At 39.4% G+C, this 16,078-nt stretch overlaps 1 protein-coding gene and 3 long non-coding RNA genes across 4 annotated transcripts in view; 1 reads left to right on the top strand and 3 right to left on the bottom strand.

Annotated features, from left to right (window-relative positions):
- trip4 (thyroid hormone receptor interactor 4) overlaps nucleotides 1-16,078 on the bottom strand; it is an 83,317-nt gene that overhangs the window by 39,723 nt on the left and 27,516 nt on the right. The window contains exon 12 of the mRNA XM_032516095.1: nucleotides 10,079-10,181. Within this exon, the coding sequence (XP_032371986.1) occupies nucleotides 10,079-10,181 (103 nt within the window). The remainder of the gene's footprint in view (nucleotides 1-10,078; nucleotides 10,182-16,078) is intronic.
- The window catches only part of LOC116689558 (uncharacterized), a 33,606-nt gene that overhangs the window by 9,748 nt on the left and 7,780 nt on the right, over nucleotides 1-16,078 (top strand). The window contains exon 3 of the long non-coding RNA XR_004332034.1: nucleotides 9,097-9,181. This is a non-coding gene — a long non-coding RNA (uncharacterized LOC116689558). The remainder of the gene's footprint in view (nucleotides 1-9,096; nucleotides 9,182-16,078) is intronic.
- Nucleotides 3,464-9,185, bottom strand: LOC116689553 (uncharacterized). The gene is made up of 3 exons (XR_004332032.1): nucleotides 9,103-9,185; nucleotides 5,549-5,559; nucleotides 3,464-3,473 (listed from the first exon to the last, which is right to left on the bottom strand). It is a non-coding gene; the product is annotated as an uncharacterized LOC116689553 (long non-coding RNA).
- The window catches only part of LOC116689566 (uncharacterized), an 18,951-nt gene continuing 16,226 nt past the window's right edge, over nucleotides 13,354-16,078 (bottom strand). Inside the window, exon 3 of the long non-coding RNA XR_004332040.1 lies at nucleotides 13,354-13,466. This is a non-coding gene — a long non-coding RNA (uncharacterized LOC116689566). The remainder of the gene's footprint in view (nucleotides 13,467-16,078) is intronic.

The raw sequence follows: 16,078 nt of genomic DNA, 5'->3' as shown, positions 1-16,078 counted from the left end.
AAAAAGTAATGTCACTATAAATATCCCTATTTGGAAACTAACATACAACAGGAAAAAAAATATGCATAAATTCATCAAAACATTACAACCCTTAGATGGCCAAAACGGTCAATAGTAAATAAACAGTAGAGTGTGAGTGGATCCCCAACTACAATCGGGTTTAACATTAGATAGTAGGTATAAAGAATGACGACATCATTGATAACAATGGCAGTCCATCTTAAAGTGAGAAGACAGAAAGCATACCTAAACGTACCAATTATTGAAATGGATCCTATTTCAACAGTTAAATTGTTCCAATCTGCTGGAGCTAATTGTTTTCCTTACACAGTGACAGAAAAGTAGAGTTGAGCAGTAAGCCGAACTTCGGGATTTAAGCTAAAAGGTACAATATACTCTTGTAAAAAGGAGGATAATAGAAATCAATCAAAATAATCGATTTTAATATAAATTGAAGCCAGTGAATGTGTCTTCTAACACTTAAAGACCATTTAAGTGCATCATATATTGCAAAGCGATAAATGAGAAAAGGACATCCAAGGACAAATCGTCAGTGTCTATTAAACGCTGTGTTAAATGGAACAAGGTTGGATTTAAATGCATTTTGATAAACAACATCACAATAGTCAAACATCATGAGAATAAGTTGAGTGGCAAGTTTCACACTGCGTGTGAAGACATTTTGGAATCAATGTAAAACATTGATTCCAAAGGTCACTTTGCGTAACATTTTCTCAATGTGTAATTTCAATGAAAGTTCAGAATCAAGCCATACACCAAGATATTTAATCTTATCAACTTTATACAGAGGAGTGCCATCATAACAGGTTATAACACAGGAACCAGGCAGCTGATAAGACCTCTGGGCTCAAGTGCAATCAAATACTACTCAAATGTTTCTAAAAAAACAAAAAAAACACCAACGTAACTTCAATGGTAAAAATGTATCTAAATCTGCATAGGATCTAGATCTAAATCAAAATACTCAATGATAATCATGGGGTACAGAATTTATGCCAGATCTTTCTTATTCAACCAAGTGAGGATAAAACATGTTCAATCTAGTGTATTTTGAAATTTTAAGACATTCCTAAACAAAATCCTAGATATGGCCTGGATCTTTATCTGCACCAAAAACTAATTACTTGCTGTTTCACCAAATTGTATTAGAATCCGTAATGCTGCTTAGAAATCCTGATAACACCATCACTTTACGTAACATTTTCTCAATGAGTAATTTCAATGAAAGTTCAGAATCAAGCCATACACCAAGATATTTAATCTTATCAACTTTATGCAGAGGAGTGCCATCATAACAGGTTACAACACAGGAACCAGGCAGCTGATAAGACCTCAGAGCTCAAGTGCAATCAAATACTACTCAAAGTACTGAAGAGAAGCTTGAGAAGCCTGAATTTGTGATAGAAAAGGTAGGCCTGGGCGATATGGAGAAAATGAAATATTACGATAGTTTTACCAAATCCCTTGATATTGATACTGCAACGATATTGTAGTGTTAACTAATGGTTCTTTCACAAAACATTTACACAATGAGATTTTTGATAAATAATCATCAGTAATGTTGATATAAAGTGGGTAAAGGCAAATAATAGAGTAGTTAGTCTGGTAAACTCAGAAAATCACTTTACGGTAATGCAGCCTTTAAAACTAGGAAAAGACAACACTTATGCCATATTACTATATTTAAAATCTAAGACAATATCTAGTCTCATATCACAATATTGATGAAATATCAATATATTGCCCAGCTCTAAGATCAAGTTTGGATGTATATATGACCTCAGCATAAAGCTGAACACAATCATTATTGAAAATTGATGATAAATTATTTACATAACTAGAAAAAATAAGTATTCCAAATGTTGAGCCCTGGGGCACACCTCTTTGTTGAATCAACAGATCAAATTTACTTCCATGTAGGACAGAACACTATTTTCTATTATGCAAGTATGAACTGAACCACAGAACTGCGCTTTCACATTCTACTGCATGCAGCACGTAGAAGCAAGTTTTAGCCTGTCTGCCTGCAAACACGGATGTGCTCACATAATAATTATAATATCTTTGTGTACAGTACGCAAAGTAATAAATTTGGGGCTGCGCAGACTCTCGCAGACATGGACAGATGATGAAATGTACGCAGCCCCATGGATACAGAAAGTATAATTTGCTTAAGAAACTACAGTATGTCAAATAAAGGATAGATAGCGTCCTTTCAGTTAATGTTTGTTTCAGTTTGTTCATCCAAAAATACAAATTTCATAACAATACAGTAACATACTATATTTGTTACAGACTACTTTGGTTTACAATGAATGCAATTCAGCGTGCAGGAGTGTTGTGTGTTGTCTGTAAATCTGTAAGGACAAGCACATCTAGTATGGCAAAGTTTATTGCTTTGGGCTCCCTCTTACTCCCATGCCTGTGTGCTTTGGTCTCTACTCGACAGCTCAGCTCTCTCCTCTCTCTTCTCTTCTCCTCTCCCCATTAACCGGCTGACAGATCAGTAATAAACACAGCCTGTCACCTTCAAGGCCTGCCTCTCATTTACCAGAGAACACATGAAACCCGCTCTCTTGTTCCCTCTCTATCTATTTCTCTCCCCCTCTTCCCTTCATCCGCTGGGCTCATTGGAGCTGAAACCTGATTTTTGGCCCCGGCCGTCTCAGAGGCAGCAAATTCTCCTCTGTACCCAGATAGTCCAGAAAAAAGCATGAATATTAAATAGAAAATCCATGAATAAATAACCAAAAAAGGACTTCCGTAGATCTAACCTCTTTCTGTCTCCCAGCAGGAAGAGCGCAGGGGAGAAATAGAGGAGAAAAAAAAACATGACCACCCCAGGAGAGAAGGTGGACATTTGTTAGGTAATTGGCTTTCTCTATTTGCAATCCCACGGTACTGCGATTTCACACATAAAACAAAGAGGTAATCACAAGGTAACAGTGCAGTCGATGGTTAGTGGAGCAAAATTCAACTGCAATATTTTCACTCTGAATATATTGCGTTATTTCAATATGTGGTGCAACCCGAGGGATAACAGCCTACATACATATTGCAACAGCTTATTAATGTGTTCGTGGAAAATGCTAATTATATTGAAAAGAGAGCTGGAGGTGCATTGTGTACGGATGTTGAATGCAAACAAAATCATTTATAAATGATATATACTCACTAGTCCCTTGGCACGTGGCACTTACACAGGAACAAATAAATATAGATTATTTTTCTTCAAGCAATTCCCATAAGGGTGCTTAATTTGAATTGTATTGGATTTCAGTGGCCTACATTGTTTAACACAGTACATGGAAACAAGTCATGAGACAAGCATACAGTTGCTACTGGTGAAAAACTGGTAAGTGACTATGTGCTGCTGTATCATATGTATTAGTGTGGATTAGTGTTACAGAACCAAACACGCAGAACCAGCTCTCAGTTTCTACGCAACGAAGCTCTGAAATAAACTTCTAAAACAATCTGGTTTTCCTTTGTTCTTTTAAATGAAGGCTTAAAACTTAAAACAAAGTTGTCTCCCAAGGTCATTTAAAGTTGTTACATTCTTATACATCTACACCTCTTAAATCTTTTAAATCTATCACATTTTCTCTTTCATGAATTGTCTTATTTTCGGTTTTATTTTTTGTATGTCTATGCAAACACTCTGAAATGGCTTTATGTCAGCACTATATTAATAAACTTACTTTCCTTACAAATTGTGTAAATTGCAGCTCCAGTGTCATCCACTAAGATCCACTCTCTGATTATCCAGCCCATTGTTTTCTTCAAGCTTTACAATATACAATTATTAGCATGTATGTTAAGCTGTTAAGGCAGTCTATCGGTAATGGTAAAAGAAAACTCAATTTCTCATGATACCTTAATTTAAAGATATTTTTGGGGCATTTTTAGCCTTTATTTTTTGACAGGACAGGTAAAGATATGAAAGGGGGGAGAGAGGGAGAATGACATGCAGCCAAGGGCCGCAGGTCAGAGTCGAACCCGGGCCCGCTGCATTGAGCAGTAGTCCTCTGAATATGGACAACCGCTCTACTAACTGAGCTAGCTGGCCGCCGATACCAATATCTAACACATTATAACATATCAGGAGTACATATTTCATCCATGCTCTGCAATCTACAACAATGCATGGTAATACAGTTTCCCAAAATGTGATACTGGAAGAGCTAAATTGTTTAGATAATAAAACATTATTATATAGGTGTCCACAAAATGGTATAGTCTAGGAATATTTCCAAAGTGTTTGCTGTGGATAACTGCTTGAATGGTTGTTAAAACATAGCTGAATTCTGCTGTACATGACAAAAAGATAATCTAAAGTGGAAGAAAATGATGTTGGCGCCTTGGGCAGGCAGGAGAACTGCTTTTTCAACCTTGAGGTCCTTTGAAATGACTCCAGTCTCCAGTGATTTTGAGATTATAGTATATGTCAATGACTTACGCCAGTAGAAATAAAAAGATCTAATCATGACCTGCAGCTGGAGCGGAATTTCTCATCTTAACAATTATATCCATGACTTACTTCCCTGTAGATGGATCCAACCTCAGCAAAAGAGAGCTCTTTCATATCTGCTGGAGCCTCTATCAGAGTGACTAATCTTTGTAGAAAAAGATAAGCCGCAGTACTCGCAAAGAACTTACTGAATTTATTGTAATATCACAAGTTATACATTCAGCATCAAAATGAGTAAAGAGCTGGGAATGACCTTTATTGCTTTCAAAGCTGTTAAAGGACTGTACTGTTTTGTTTCTATAATGAATAAATCTTTAGCAAACAAATGCACATCACAGAGGAGATTTTCTCAGTGTAATAATATTTCCAGCCATATCCAGGAGCTTGCCAAATTATCCCAAAATGTTATAAAAGGCATTAGATGCCTTGAGCGTATCAACTACATTTTGAATACTTGAACTGTTATGCTCTCCTTCGACTTATTCAGTGCAGTTGAATTTAGCAGTGCTTGTACAAGAGATTACCGCGTTTCTTTTTCTTGCTGGTCGAGCACTCTTTAAACAAGGCTTAAAGCTATTTGACGGAACCGTGCTCTGCGTATCCACCCTTCATGCTTGGAAGCAATAGGATTTTAATTCTTTGGAGCATCATTATAGGAAGGTCAAACATAATTCTCAATGTACCAAATGCTTTGTTCTTTAGCACAGCAAGTAGCAGCTACAGCCTTGTTCTGCAACATGACAACATGTCTACAAATTTAAGTTCAGCTGGACAGTAATTCTACAAATACTGGGAAGAACTGAAAGTTAAGACCAAATAAATTCAGTTGACAAAGTGGAATGGCTTATGTTAACAAACTACCTACCTGACAGTGAAAAAAGTCACCATCACATATTGAATTGATTACGGTAGCTCAGATCTCCCCCAGACAAAAGGATCTTGTTCAGATTCCAGTCATAAAATGAAACATGTTTGGTGGCTAACTGCGATGTCTCCAACTGGTTTGAGGTGCAGTATGGGGCAAAGACATTTCAGTCATGAAACCCTGCATGCTACAAGATAATGAACTGTCCACTGACCAAGAAGAACCAACCTCTCCATAATGTTAAAAAGCTGTTGTTATTGTCTGATGAGGCTTAGGATTATCTTTCATATCATTAAATGCATTTGCATCTTTAGAATTAAACTAATTTGTTTTCCACAAGGTCCAGTGATTTTGGCACTTTTACGAGAAATAGAGCTTGAAAGGTAGAACTATTCTTCCAAAATATTTTTTATTACAGGTTGAAGAGCAGGTTTGGTATTTTGTGTTTAAGCTAGCAAGTATAGTTGTATATGATTTGTGTTTCACACATGATTGTGTGGCTGTGCACACACAGCGAGTGTGTGCCACACCATACAGAGGATGTCAGGCTATTACAAACAATCGGCAAGTGAAGGATGGCTTTAAGGAAGAGGAAAGGGAAATGCGGGTTCATGTCAGAGAGCCAAATAGCTTTCAACACCCAGACTGACCTTTAGCACGCAGGCGCGCACACACACACACACACACACACACACACACACACACACACACCACACACACCCACACACACACACACACACACACACACACACACACACACACACACACACAGGATGTGACCATTAACCATAATGCACATCCCTTATTACAGGGAGTGAGCCTTGGCTGTATGCCATTTTAAATGTCACAGGCTCCTCCACAGGGTAATGACTGATCAACCTGCATCGAGCACAGCCTAGCATATGATCTACAAAGCCAACTGTAAAACTGTCTGGAGAGAGAGGGAGCATCACATTATTTGATAAATGCAAAAGGCTCACTTTCCCTTCCTTTCATGCTGTAATGGGCAATATCACTACACTGCCAGTAAAGCAATGTGTCCACTAGAACTGCTGATCCTACAAAAAAACAACAACAACATGCTAGACTGCAGCATTATGCAGCTCTTAGCTCATTTGTTTAACTTGCCAGTCAGACAAATCTAAACAATTCCTAATAATATAAAAACATAAGAAGCTGCATAATACCAAGCACAAACCGCAGAAGTAAAAAAAAGTGGCGAGTGAAAACAGTTCTCTCATTTGGTTGGCAAACAAACAGATTAATGTTCAATTTAGTGTTTTACATTTTAACGGTTTGGTTTAATGTTATTTTATTGTGTTGGTATAAGTATACTCACTTAAAGGATGGGGATTATACAGTAGCAGTTATGTGTAAGCTTTTCAATAGGACTAAAACTCAAGCTAACATTTGTCAACCTGATATTTTGTCATTTCAAGGCTTGTTGCTGTTGGTTACTAGCTAGTCTATATCCTTTACGTTCCACTTCCTGGATGGCTCCGGTGCTGCAGGAAATTCCGCCGGAATCATGCATTTTCCATTTCCTTCCACTTTCTTTGTGTTGGAATTTTAAATTTGGTGGATTTATGAGGACTATTGTTAACTGTTCCTCAGATCTCTGCAGGGTAAATTGAGACAGCTAGATAGACTATCTGTCCAATCGGAGTTTTCTCTCGCACAACTATTGTATACGGCTCTGTGCGGAGTTTAGCGCCGCCCATGACAATTTTGATTAGTTTAAAGAAAACCTATTAAACCAGAGCACGTTTTCCTCCCATCAACGAATGCTGTCTCCACTAGCCAGACTCTCCTTCAGCGTGCTTTGGAGGAGGGTCTGGCAAAGCAAGACGAGTTACTAGCTAATATTTATCAACACCCCCCCTTTCAATGTCCACAACATGACTGCAGCATTTGCTTAATAAAAGATCAATCTCAGCAGCCACGCAATGACCTTCACACATCACCTAAAACACTATTTACCACATTAATGTAACACACACACACACACACACAAAACAGTTGGTCATGTTATGTAATAGAGCACATAGTCTGCTAACCGGATTTAAAAAAAAAAACAGGGGACTGTATCCCTTTCTTGCTCATTCTGATGAGGCATGAGATGGTCGGCAATGCCAGTGACAAACGGATCTTGTCGATGTAAGCTGCTGGGGAAGTAAAAATACTTGCGCTATGCCCCCCTGAGTAAGAAGAGCAGCAATGCCTTGACCCGTGAGACGCACTGGGAATTTAGGTGGAAGATGGGGCAAGAGAGCAAGAGAGTGAGATAGTGAAAGGCTAGCTGGTGACAGAAGAACAAGACATGCTGGACTGTGTAGGTCCAGTGGGTCAGGATAACTGATCCAAATATCAGGTTAATGTGTACAGCAGGGAGCATGTTGTGATCAATGCACACAACATGACAAAAGAATGCAAGGTATAAAAAGCGTACATAATGAATCCATAATGCAATGGGTTGTCATGGGAGGTATAATGTGTATTATAAACAAAAAGCCTATTTTGGTGCATAACAAATGCATTATTTTGCATATTTGTGATACTCTGATGTACTTTTTATTTGATTTCATTTATGTCATAGGACCCAAATAACAACATTTTTTAAATTACAAGTATGTAGCGTATGTACAGAATTATTCACTGGTGGCTGTGTCCCTTTTTTGGAGTATATTGATAATATTATACTATGTAAGGATTTTGTTTTGCTAAGCTCAGGCTTTAACTGTACATTTAAAAAAAGAAAGAAAACAGCAGTCACCATTGGTAGCTGCACTACTAAGTTGTGTGATGGTGTTTGAGTATGTTAGGCTGAAAATAAATATATCAAGTCACACACGTGAAAGCCGGAGCTGGAATAAATCTGGAGGACTGTATTGTACCAATAAATCACTTAGCAGGCAAGGACATGCAAAATGCCTACTGGAAGATACCGCCAGTATCATTTTTTTTTTTTTTTTTATGGAAGGTATAAATGCAAGGTTATCAAACAGTACTCTCCTTTGTCTGAGACAGCATTTTGCATTTAATCATTTTTCTTAGAAACAAATCTGTTTCCTGTTTCCAAAGTTCTGTATTTCTCTCTATTTGAGACATATTGAGGTATCACAACTGAACTGGAACAGGTAGTGTGAAATTAATTATAAAACCTATTATGGTTAACAATTTACTACAGGCAAGTTCGACAAAGCCATATTCATTTCGCCACCGATAGAAAGTAAGCTGTTGACTCATGAAACCACAAGCTACTGTAGGTTTAAATAATTTAGGTACAGATTTCTCTACAGCGCACTGTGCTTACGACAGCAAGCCTACAACAATGTGTCAGCATGTTTCATCAGGTTCAGCCTTTTATCCAAGACCATGTTTATGCCAGTTAGAATGAAACGTATAAACAATTTAAGACTTTAAAACAAAAATACAGGCTTGCATGAGTAGCCTGATTTTTCCATTCGAACCTAGTGTAGCAGGAAAGTGCAACATATTAACCACCTCTAAAACAGAGACAAAGTATTCACAGACTTCAGAAAGCTTTTATAACATAAATCAAATTCAACCCATTTTTCAAGGCAAGAATCCTATATATCAATTTACTCTTCACTGGTGAGGACTGTTAGCCTGACAAGCCAGACCCACATCAAGATGCTGGGTCTGGAAACTAAACTGGCAAGGCTCAGGTCTTTCAAATTCCATCTGCACACAATAGAATAGCGCTACAACCAACCAGAGCAACGCTGATTGACAGATTAAACTTTTGCCGTATCCGGTCGGCAAATCTCCAAACACATCTTCCTTTTTTAAGAATGACTTCAGTGCTTAACTCCGAGTCTTCTAGAGTCGCGGCCAAAGGCGATTCTAAAGACAATCTTCTTTGTTTTCAAGTAGCAGGGAATTCACACAAAACCGTCGCAACTCTGTCGTCCTTATGTTAAGCCCGCCCACCGAATCTATACACGATGTGATTAGCCTGACCAGAATTAGTTTTTTCCAGCTTGCAAGCTAACAGAGAGTTGTTAAAATGACTCTGGCAGGAATTTACATTTGCTGCCGCTAGGGTGCCCCTAGGGTGCCCCTAGATTTCTATGCTAAACGACTGTGCTAAGTGAACTTGCATTTCAACAAAAATGGAGACAAGGTCATTTTAGTAAGACACATTTTCCTGATACATTTTATCATGAACAGCTCAAAAAGCTTACTCTATCGATCTGAAAAGATCTGAAAGAGGCACAGCTGCATAACCAATCCTCTCAAGTATTTAGAGGGTTTTGAAATATCAACAAAAGAGCATGCAGGTACATCATTTTGCAGCAGCAGCTATGGTAGCAGAGGTAAAATGTGTTTGAGTCCCATTATAAATCACACAATACAGCCACAACATTGCACATCCAGGGCTGGCTCGTCCCCCAGGCAACCTGACAGCAAAACCCTGCCTTTACAGATGGCTCTCAGAGAGGATCTGTACATATGTATGTGGGAGTACGCTTTGTGCGTTTGTGTGTGTAATTTGGTTTTATTAATGAACATACAGTATAGTAATCTGACCCTGTGTCAAGCACTATCACTCTTTTACACTGTGTGTGCACACAATGGCAGGAGGAAGAGCTGATCATTTATTCAATATATATATTTATTCCCTAAAAAAATCCTTTCTCAGCTCAGGCTAATTTCATCCACTTCACTTCCCCTTAGATGAAAGAAGTAGGACTTACAGATCTTGTGCTTCCCTTTCATGGGGAATTTCACCAGCAGCTCCTGGGGGTTGGTGCAGATGAAGACGAATGGGGAAGCAGACTCCTCACAGGTATCAGGGAACTGCAGGGGTGGGGAGGACGAAGAAAGAAAAGAACAGTTTAGCATCATCGCACACACATGCATGTTATATCTCATGATGCCCGGTTTCATGGCAATGAATCTTTCAGTGAGTGTCTCTGTTTGTACACCTTCATCACGCAATAAGTCATCCATGCTTGATGTAACACTACATGCCCAGACAGCAACTGATAGTTACAGTATGAGTCTCTGGGTTTTATGCACTATAATTGCAGTCGCTAATGAGAGCAGTCGCACCACTTGTGAGCTGCAAAGATTAAATCAGCACCAAAATCCACATCAAAAGTATTTTTTCAGACGTGGAAATACACAATGTCAAAAAGTCAAGAATCACACAAACAATATTTATGTGTTCGTCTAGTAATTACTCATAGAATCGGTAACTTCCAACACGTCATTTTAAAAAAAGCTTAGTTCCAAATCTACAGAAATACATCACATTTAACCACATCCATGACATATTTATGCATGCCATATAACACGCCATACCTCTTGCCTCTAATGGAGAGGATGTTTTAAAGCACACAATTGACAGCAGCCTGCAGCATACAGAGGCCTAGGGACAAGAGAAAACCTCTCCCCCCCTGTGTTATTGATTGGTCTCTCAGGTGAGAGTATGGAATTGACTGACACAGTGACAAAGGAGTCATCTTTCCCATCACGAGCAGCCAACGGCTCTCAGCTCATCCAATTTCCTCCGGCGCTATCAGATAGTGCCCATGATTGCATCTAGCCAGCCAGGAAGCAGCTCTTTTCATGACAGCATGCTTCTCGCCCCTCTCTTTTTCACAGTCTCTCTATCTTTCTCAAAGGAGCACTGAAGGTTGTGACAAATTTGGGGCTTTAAATGGAAATCAACAGTCTGCAACCCATCTGTGTGGTCTCTGACAAACTGGGGAGCGATGATAGAGATGTTTATTTCAGATTATTATTTCAGCTGGTGAGTGATAAAATATGTAAAAAGACATTGGTGGGGACCCTAAAAGCGCCCCTTGAATCCTCCTTCCAAACGACACGGTGATTCCAATTAAATGATGTCTCCCAGTCAAGTATGCTGTCTCCAAGATAGAAATTCCCCTGACAGCCCTTGAAGCTAGCTATGATCTAGTATGAGTTTAAACAAGATAAAGGCTGCGAGTCCAGAAATGTAGTGTTATGGGATATGGCTGGCTATGTTCTATATTTTTCTTATCCTTCTCAAAACGCATGAAAAGATTAGAAGGTGCCATTTGGAGATTTTTTTCTGTAAACAAACAAAGTTTCTGTTTACATTCAGCGTTAAACCATTGAGTGTAGTGCGAAACCATTGGCAGGAATGTGCATCGCGTCTGCCACATGCTTGTGCGTGTGCAATCTTGGTTACATGCAGGAGAACAACCAAAACACTGAAAATAATCACTCCATAGCACTAATAGTGGTCAAAAGCTCCACAGATACCTTGAAAATCAACAATGACTTAATTTTACTGTCTTACTATTGACTGTGCACCTAAAGCCTGATATTACTTTACTTTAGTGCTAAAACAATTAGTCAACTAATCAAACAGTCAACAGAAATGTGAGGATTTGTCAATTGATCATTGTAAGGAGGGGGACATGGGGACATGCATTTCAACCTACAATGTAAAGATAGATCCTGTGAACTGTTAAGACCAGTGACTATTTCTATAAAGCAATCATATTAAAAGAGCTGGGAAAAGAAAATCAATCATAACTAAGAAGATAAGACAGTAGTGATTAAAGTGATTAAAAGTGTGAAGAAGAGATGATTCAAAATTAGGAAAGAAACATGAGGCACTTCTTGGAAAGATAAGTTAAGCCTCATTTGAGATAATTACAAAAACAATTGACATCGCACAAGATGGCTGTATTGTCTGAGTACTCAAAAAGACTAAATGGTGGTGGTCTTGCTAAATTCAGATGAAATTAGCATAGCTGCAGTCAGGGTTTAAGTGTGTTCCTGTGAAACGCCGCCAGTTGCCTGCTTCTTTCATCCTCCATTAGCTAATTAGCATTTAAAGCTGTTGAATGTGCTGCTTTGCTTCACTACCTCCCCCACCTAATTGTTTCCATTCCATGTTAATCAAAAGGGCATGAAACATTGTGGTTGTGTGACAAGCAGGTTTGCTAAAGCCCTCCATATTCATCAGGAAGGATCTAACGTAGTCAGTGTGGACCTGCTTACAAATGCAATCAAAGTTGAGCTTGTTGAGAAACACAGGTAGGGAATTAAGAAATTGTTAAGTGGAATTAGGTGAAATCACTATGGGTGACAATGACTAACGCATTGAATTTAGTTGAAAGTGATCTGTGTCAGAAGTGTGCCGATTTATCAGCATAGAAGGTCTGGGTCACAGCCCAAGGGCATTCTGGGTAGGGGACCACTGCGTTTGACATGGGAGAGATCTGAGGGTGTATATATAGTGTGACAGGTGCATTAAAAAGCCTCCGTGTGAATTGAGTATGACAGGTTGGTTGCTTCAGGCCAATTTGCTTGGAGTTAGAACTCTGACAATTGTGAGACAATGGACTCTGCAGCTTCTACCTGCTCATAAACATGACTCACAATTGGTTCATGTTCAACACAGAAATGCATCTACTGCATGCCCAGTATCAACAGTTTTCAGGAAAGAGATACAAATATACCTTGACAGCATGGCAACTCATGATGAATGTAGTCCTCAGTCATGTGTTTTCGACAAAAGTGCATTTTCGCTTTAGTTGTATCCCCTGATCAGATCGTGTGTGATTCACCTTGTTGGCTCACCTAAAGGAATAGGAGGACATTTTCTTGCTAAGAGTTTGAAGCTACCGCCAGAAGCCAGTTAGTTTAGCTCAACATAAAGACTGGAAACAGGGGGACACAGGGAGCTCTGGCACCTCTAAAGCTTGCTAATAAATATGCTATCTGTTTTCGTTTTTTTTATCCTTACAATAACCAAAGTTTAAAACACATGTTGGTTTTATGGAAGGCAGCACATCCTGGGCCACCTGCAGCGTCAAGTTCACTTCAGCCTGGTTTCTTTAATATTGTATTTTGCATAATACCTTATTTATAGTGTGTTTATAATTCTTCTGATGTCACTTTGAACATTAACTAGAAATTTAATTTTGAACCCTGTGTTCTAAAATAAAAATGACCCCACAGACATAACGCTATGCAGCTACTGTGTGAGTGTATGAACACAATGGCGGGTGATGGAATTGGCTGCAATGCAAGGGGCACCAGCTAAAATCTTGCCTAGGGCACCAAATTGGTCACGGCCGGCTTTGGCTGGGATCAAACCAGAGGGGATTCAACATAAAACCAACTGTAATAACATGAAATTAACAAGTTCACTGGAAAAAGAAAAAAGGGATGGCGGGGATGTCTTTGGCTATGAAAAATAACGGTGGCTTATAAGGCAATATGAGGCCACAGTGGTCCTATTGCTCACATCCGTATAATGAAGTAACATGCACTGAGGTTTAGACATTGTGAGTCTTTTATCAGCTTCCCTTCCTAAACCACATCATATGGCTTCTATACACTGTACTGTTCATTTTTAGTACAGTCCAATATACCATGAGTTACTCCAACATTTTATGAAAACAACATCCATCTTAATAAAACCAACTAATACAGAGCCAGGGTTTGACAGCAGGAACACAAACCTTTGAGTCCAAGCTTGTCAAGTAACAGCTCAACAAGCCAACACTGTTCCCTCTCCTCTCTCTACAATGTCTCTCTCTCTGGCTCTTTTCAGCTGCTGTCGGCAATTAAGGGCAGCAGAGACAAGTAATCTCCTTCTGGGCGACAGGGCCAGACCAGAACAGGCATGTGGAGTGGGCTGTGCAATGGGTAGGGGGGGAGGGGGGTTGGTGGGACTGCGAGGCTGGCCTCAGCACAAGCCAGGCCCTGCTTGGCTGCACTCAATCTCAGCCCAATAAAAAGCCCTTCATTGGCAGGGTGCAACTGAGCCAGACGGGCTGGGAGCATGTGGCTTTTAAAAATGAGGAGGGTGGAATAAGGGGGAGGAAGGCAGAGAATGAGAAAGGGAGAACCAGAGAGTAAAAATGAGCAATAAGATTCTGTAAGAAAGATAGATAATAAGAGTATAAGGTGAGAGAGAAAACCCAGAGGCAGAGATTTTGATAGATAGGGAACTACACAAACTGTGTCTTCCCAGAAAGGACACTTTTGAAATACTGCTTAGGCAGGCATGTGAGGACTGGTTTCACCCTGGGAATGGAGAAACAGATGGGTTGTCTCTGAGCTATGGGTTACACGTGGGAGGTAGAAAGGGGTGTTGTTGGGAACTGTATGCAACAGCAATCGTTCGCCAATCGTTCTTTAATCTATTGTGTTCCCCAAACAACACAAGCCTGTTTCTGGCATTCATTAACCCTCAAACAAATGCAGCTGCCCTCAGGAAACTGTACTGTAACTGCCTTTCAGCATTTTGCACGCACTAAGTGCATTATTTATTTTTCCATCGCTGCACAGCACAGGATGAGAGCGCACACACAGACATGCAAACATGTGTACTGTTCATGTATGTATGGTGTAATGTATCACCAGTCAACACTGTCTACAAAATTAACTGCAGATGACATCCTCAAAACAAACGGTCTTATTTACCTATTCCACTACAGTTACAAGTTTAAATTATAATTTTGTAAATTTGTCGCATCGGGTTGTGTCAATACCTGTGTCTATACCATTATATATTCATGTTGCAACTTATGGGAAAGTCATGACTCTAACCAGCTAATGTCCGTCAGCGATCATCTGTTCTTTTTGGGAGTGAAAATAACCAATTTGTGCATGTTATAGGCCTCTATTTGGGTCAAAAAGCATAAAAGTTACACCGTAAATTATCAAGATTTTTATTCACCTTGACTGAAGAAAGAAGCAGGTATTTATTTTAGACAGGCTATTATGACAGATGGGCCTTTATTTCTTATTGCCTGTTTTATATGTTTTTGATCATACTTTAGTAAGAGTCGGCTCTGTTTTCAGATTTCCTTCCATCTGTTGTTTGCTGTTAATGCAAACTTATTCCTCCATCTGTTTCACATTAAAAGGCCTTCCAGCGGTTTTGGAGAAATAATCTTTTCACTTCACATTTACTCTGAAACATCTGCAGGAAGTGTTGAGTTTCATTAAGAGCAGCTTAACATCATGAAAGGCGACAAAGTAGAGTTGATCAGAATAAATTAATCAGGGAGAGAGAACAGTATTTTCTGATTCAACGAATAAAAGAGCAGCAGCAGTAAAAGCATATCGCCTGACTGTGTTTTACTGATGACAGTCACGGTGGAAAAAGGGAAATGGGGCAGTACATGTCCCACTCATGGAGGGCTGCACAGATAATCAAATTTTAATCACGATCACGATTTGGGCTTCCTACGACCAAATTTACGTGATCAAGCAAAATTTTAAATGCAGCATTCCATTCATAGAATGCTCCGTTTTTGTTTTTTTTGCAAAGCCAATCTACCGCTACGTAAACCACAGTTTTGATAATGTGCAATTCAGAGTTGAAAATTCCACAACATACGTCGGTCACAAGGTTTACCAGTTTACCAGTAAACGCAACATTTTGTCCCGTCTGTGTTTTTCAGACAACAGCAGTGACCAGTGCTAGTTAGTGTGTTAGCTCACAGGGCTCTAGGGTGCGACTAACATTTTTCCCAGGTCGCACCGGTGCACCTAATGTCCTCGCATCCTCTGCCTCTCCACGAACAAAGCAATGTTGTTTATATCAATATGGTTTAATTTTGCGTTATATGACCCATTTCTTCTGTTAAGCCGTGTCTGTGTTTGAATCTCTCCTCTTACTCTCTGTGCACCCCCGCCCCCATTCACTCACACACGGCTCCCCAGCAACATGGAGA

The sequence above is a fragment of the Etheostoma spectabile genome, chromosome 1, assembly GCF_008692095.1.
Source record: "Etheostoma spectabile isolate EspeVRDwgs_2016 chromosome 1, UIUC_Espe_1.0, whole genome shotgun sequence".
NCBI lineage: Eukaryota > Metazoa > Chordata > Actinopteri > Perciformes > Percidae > Etheostoma > Etheostoma spectabile.
The sequence above is the reverse complement of the archived record's forward strand: the minus strand, read 5'-3'. Positions and strand labels throughout refer to the sequence as shown.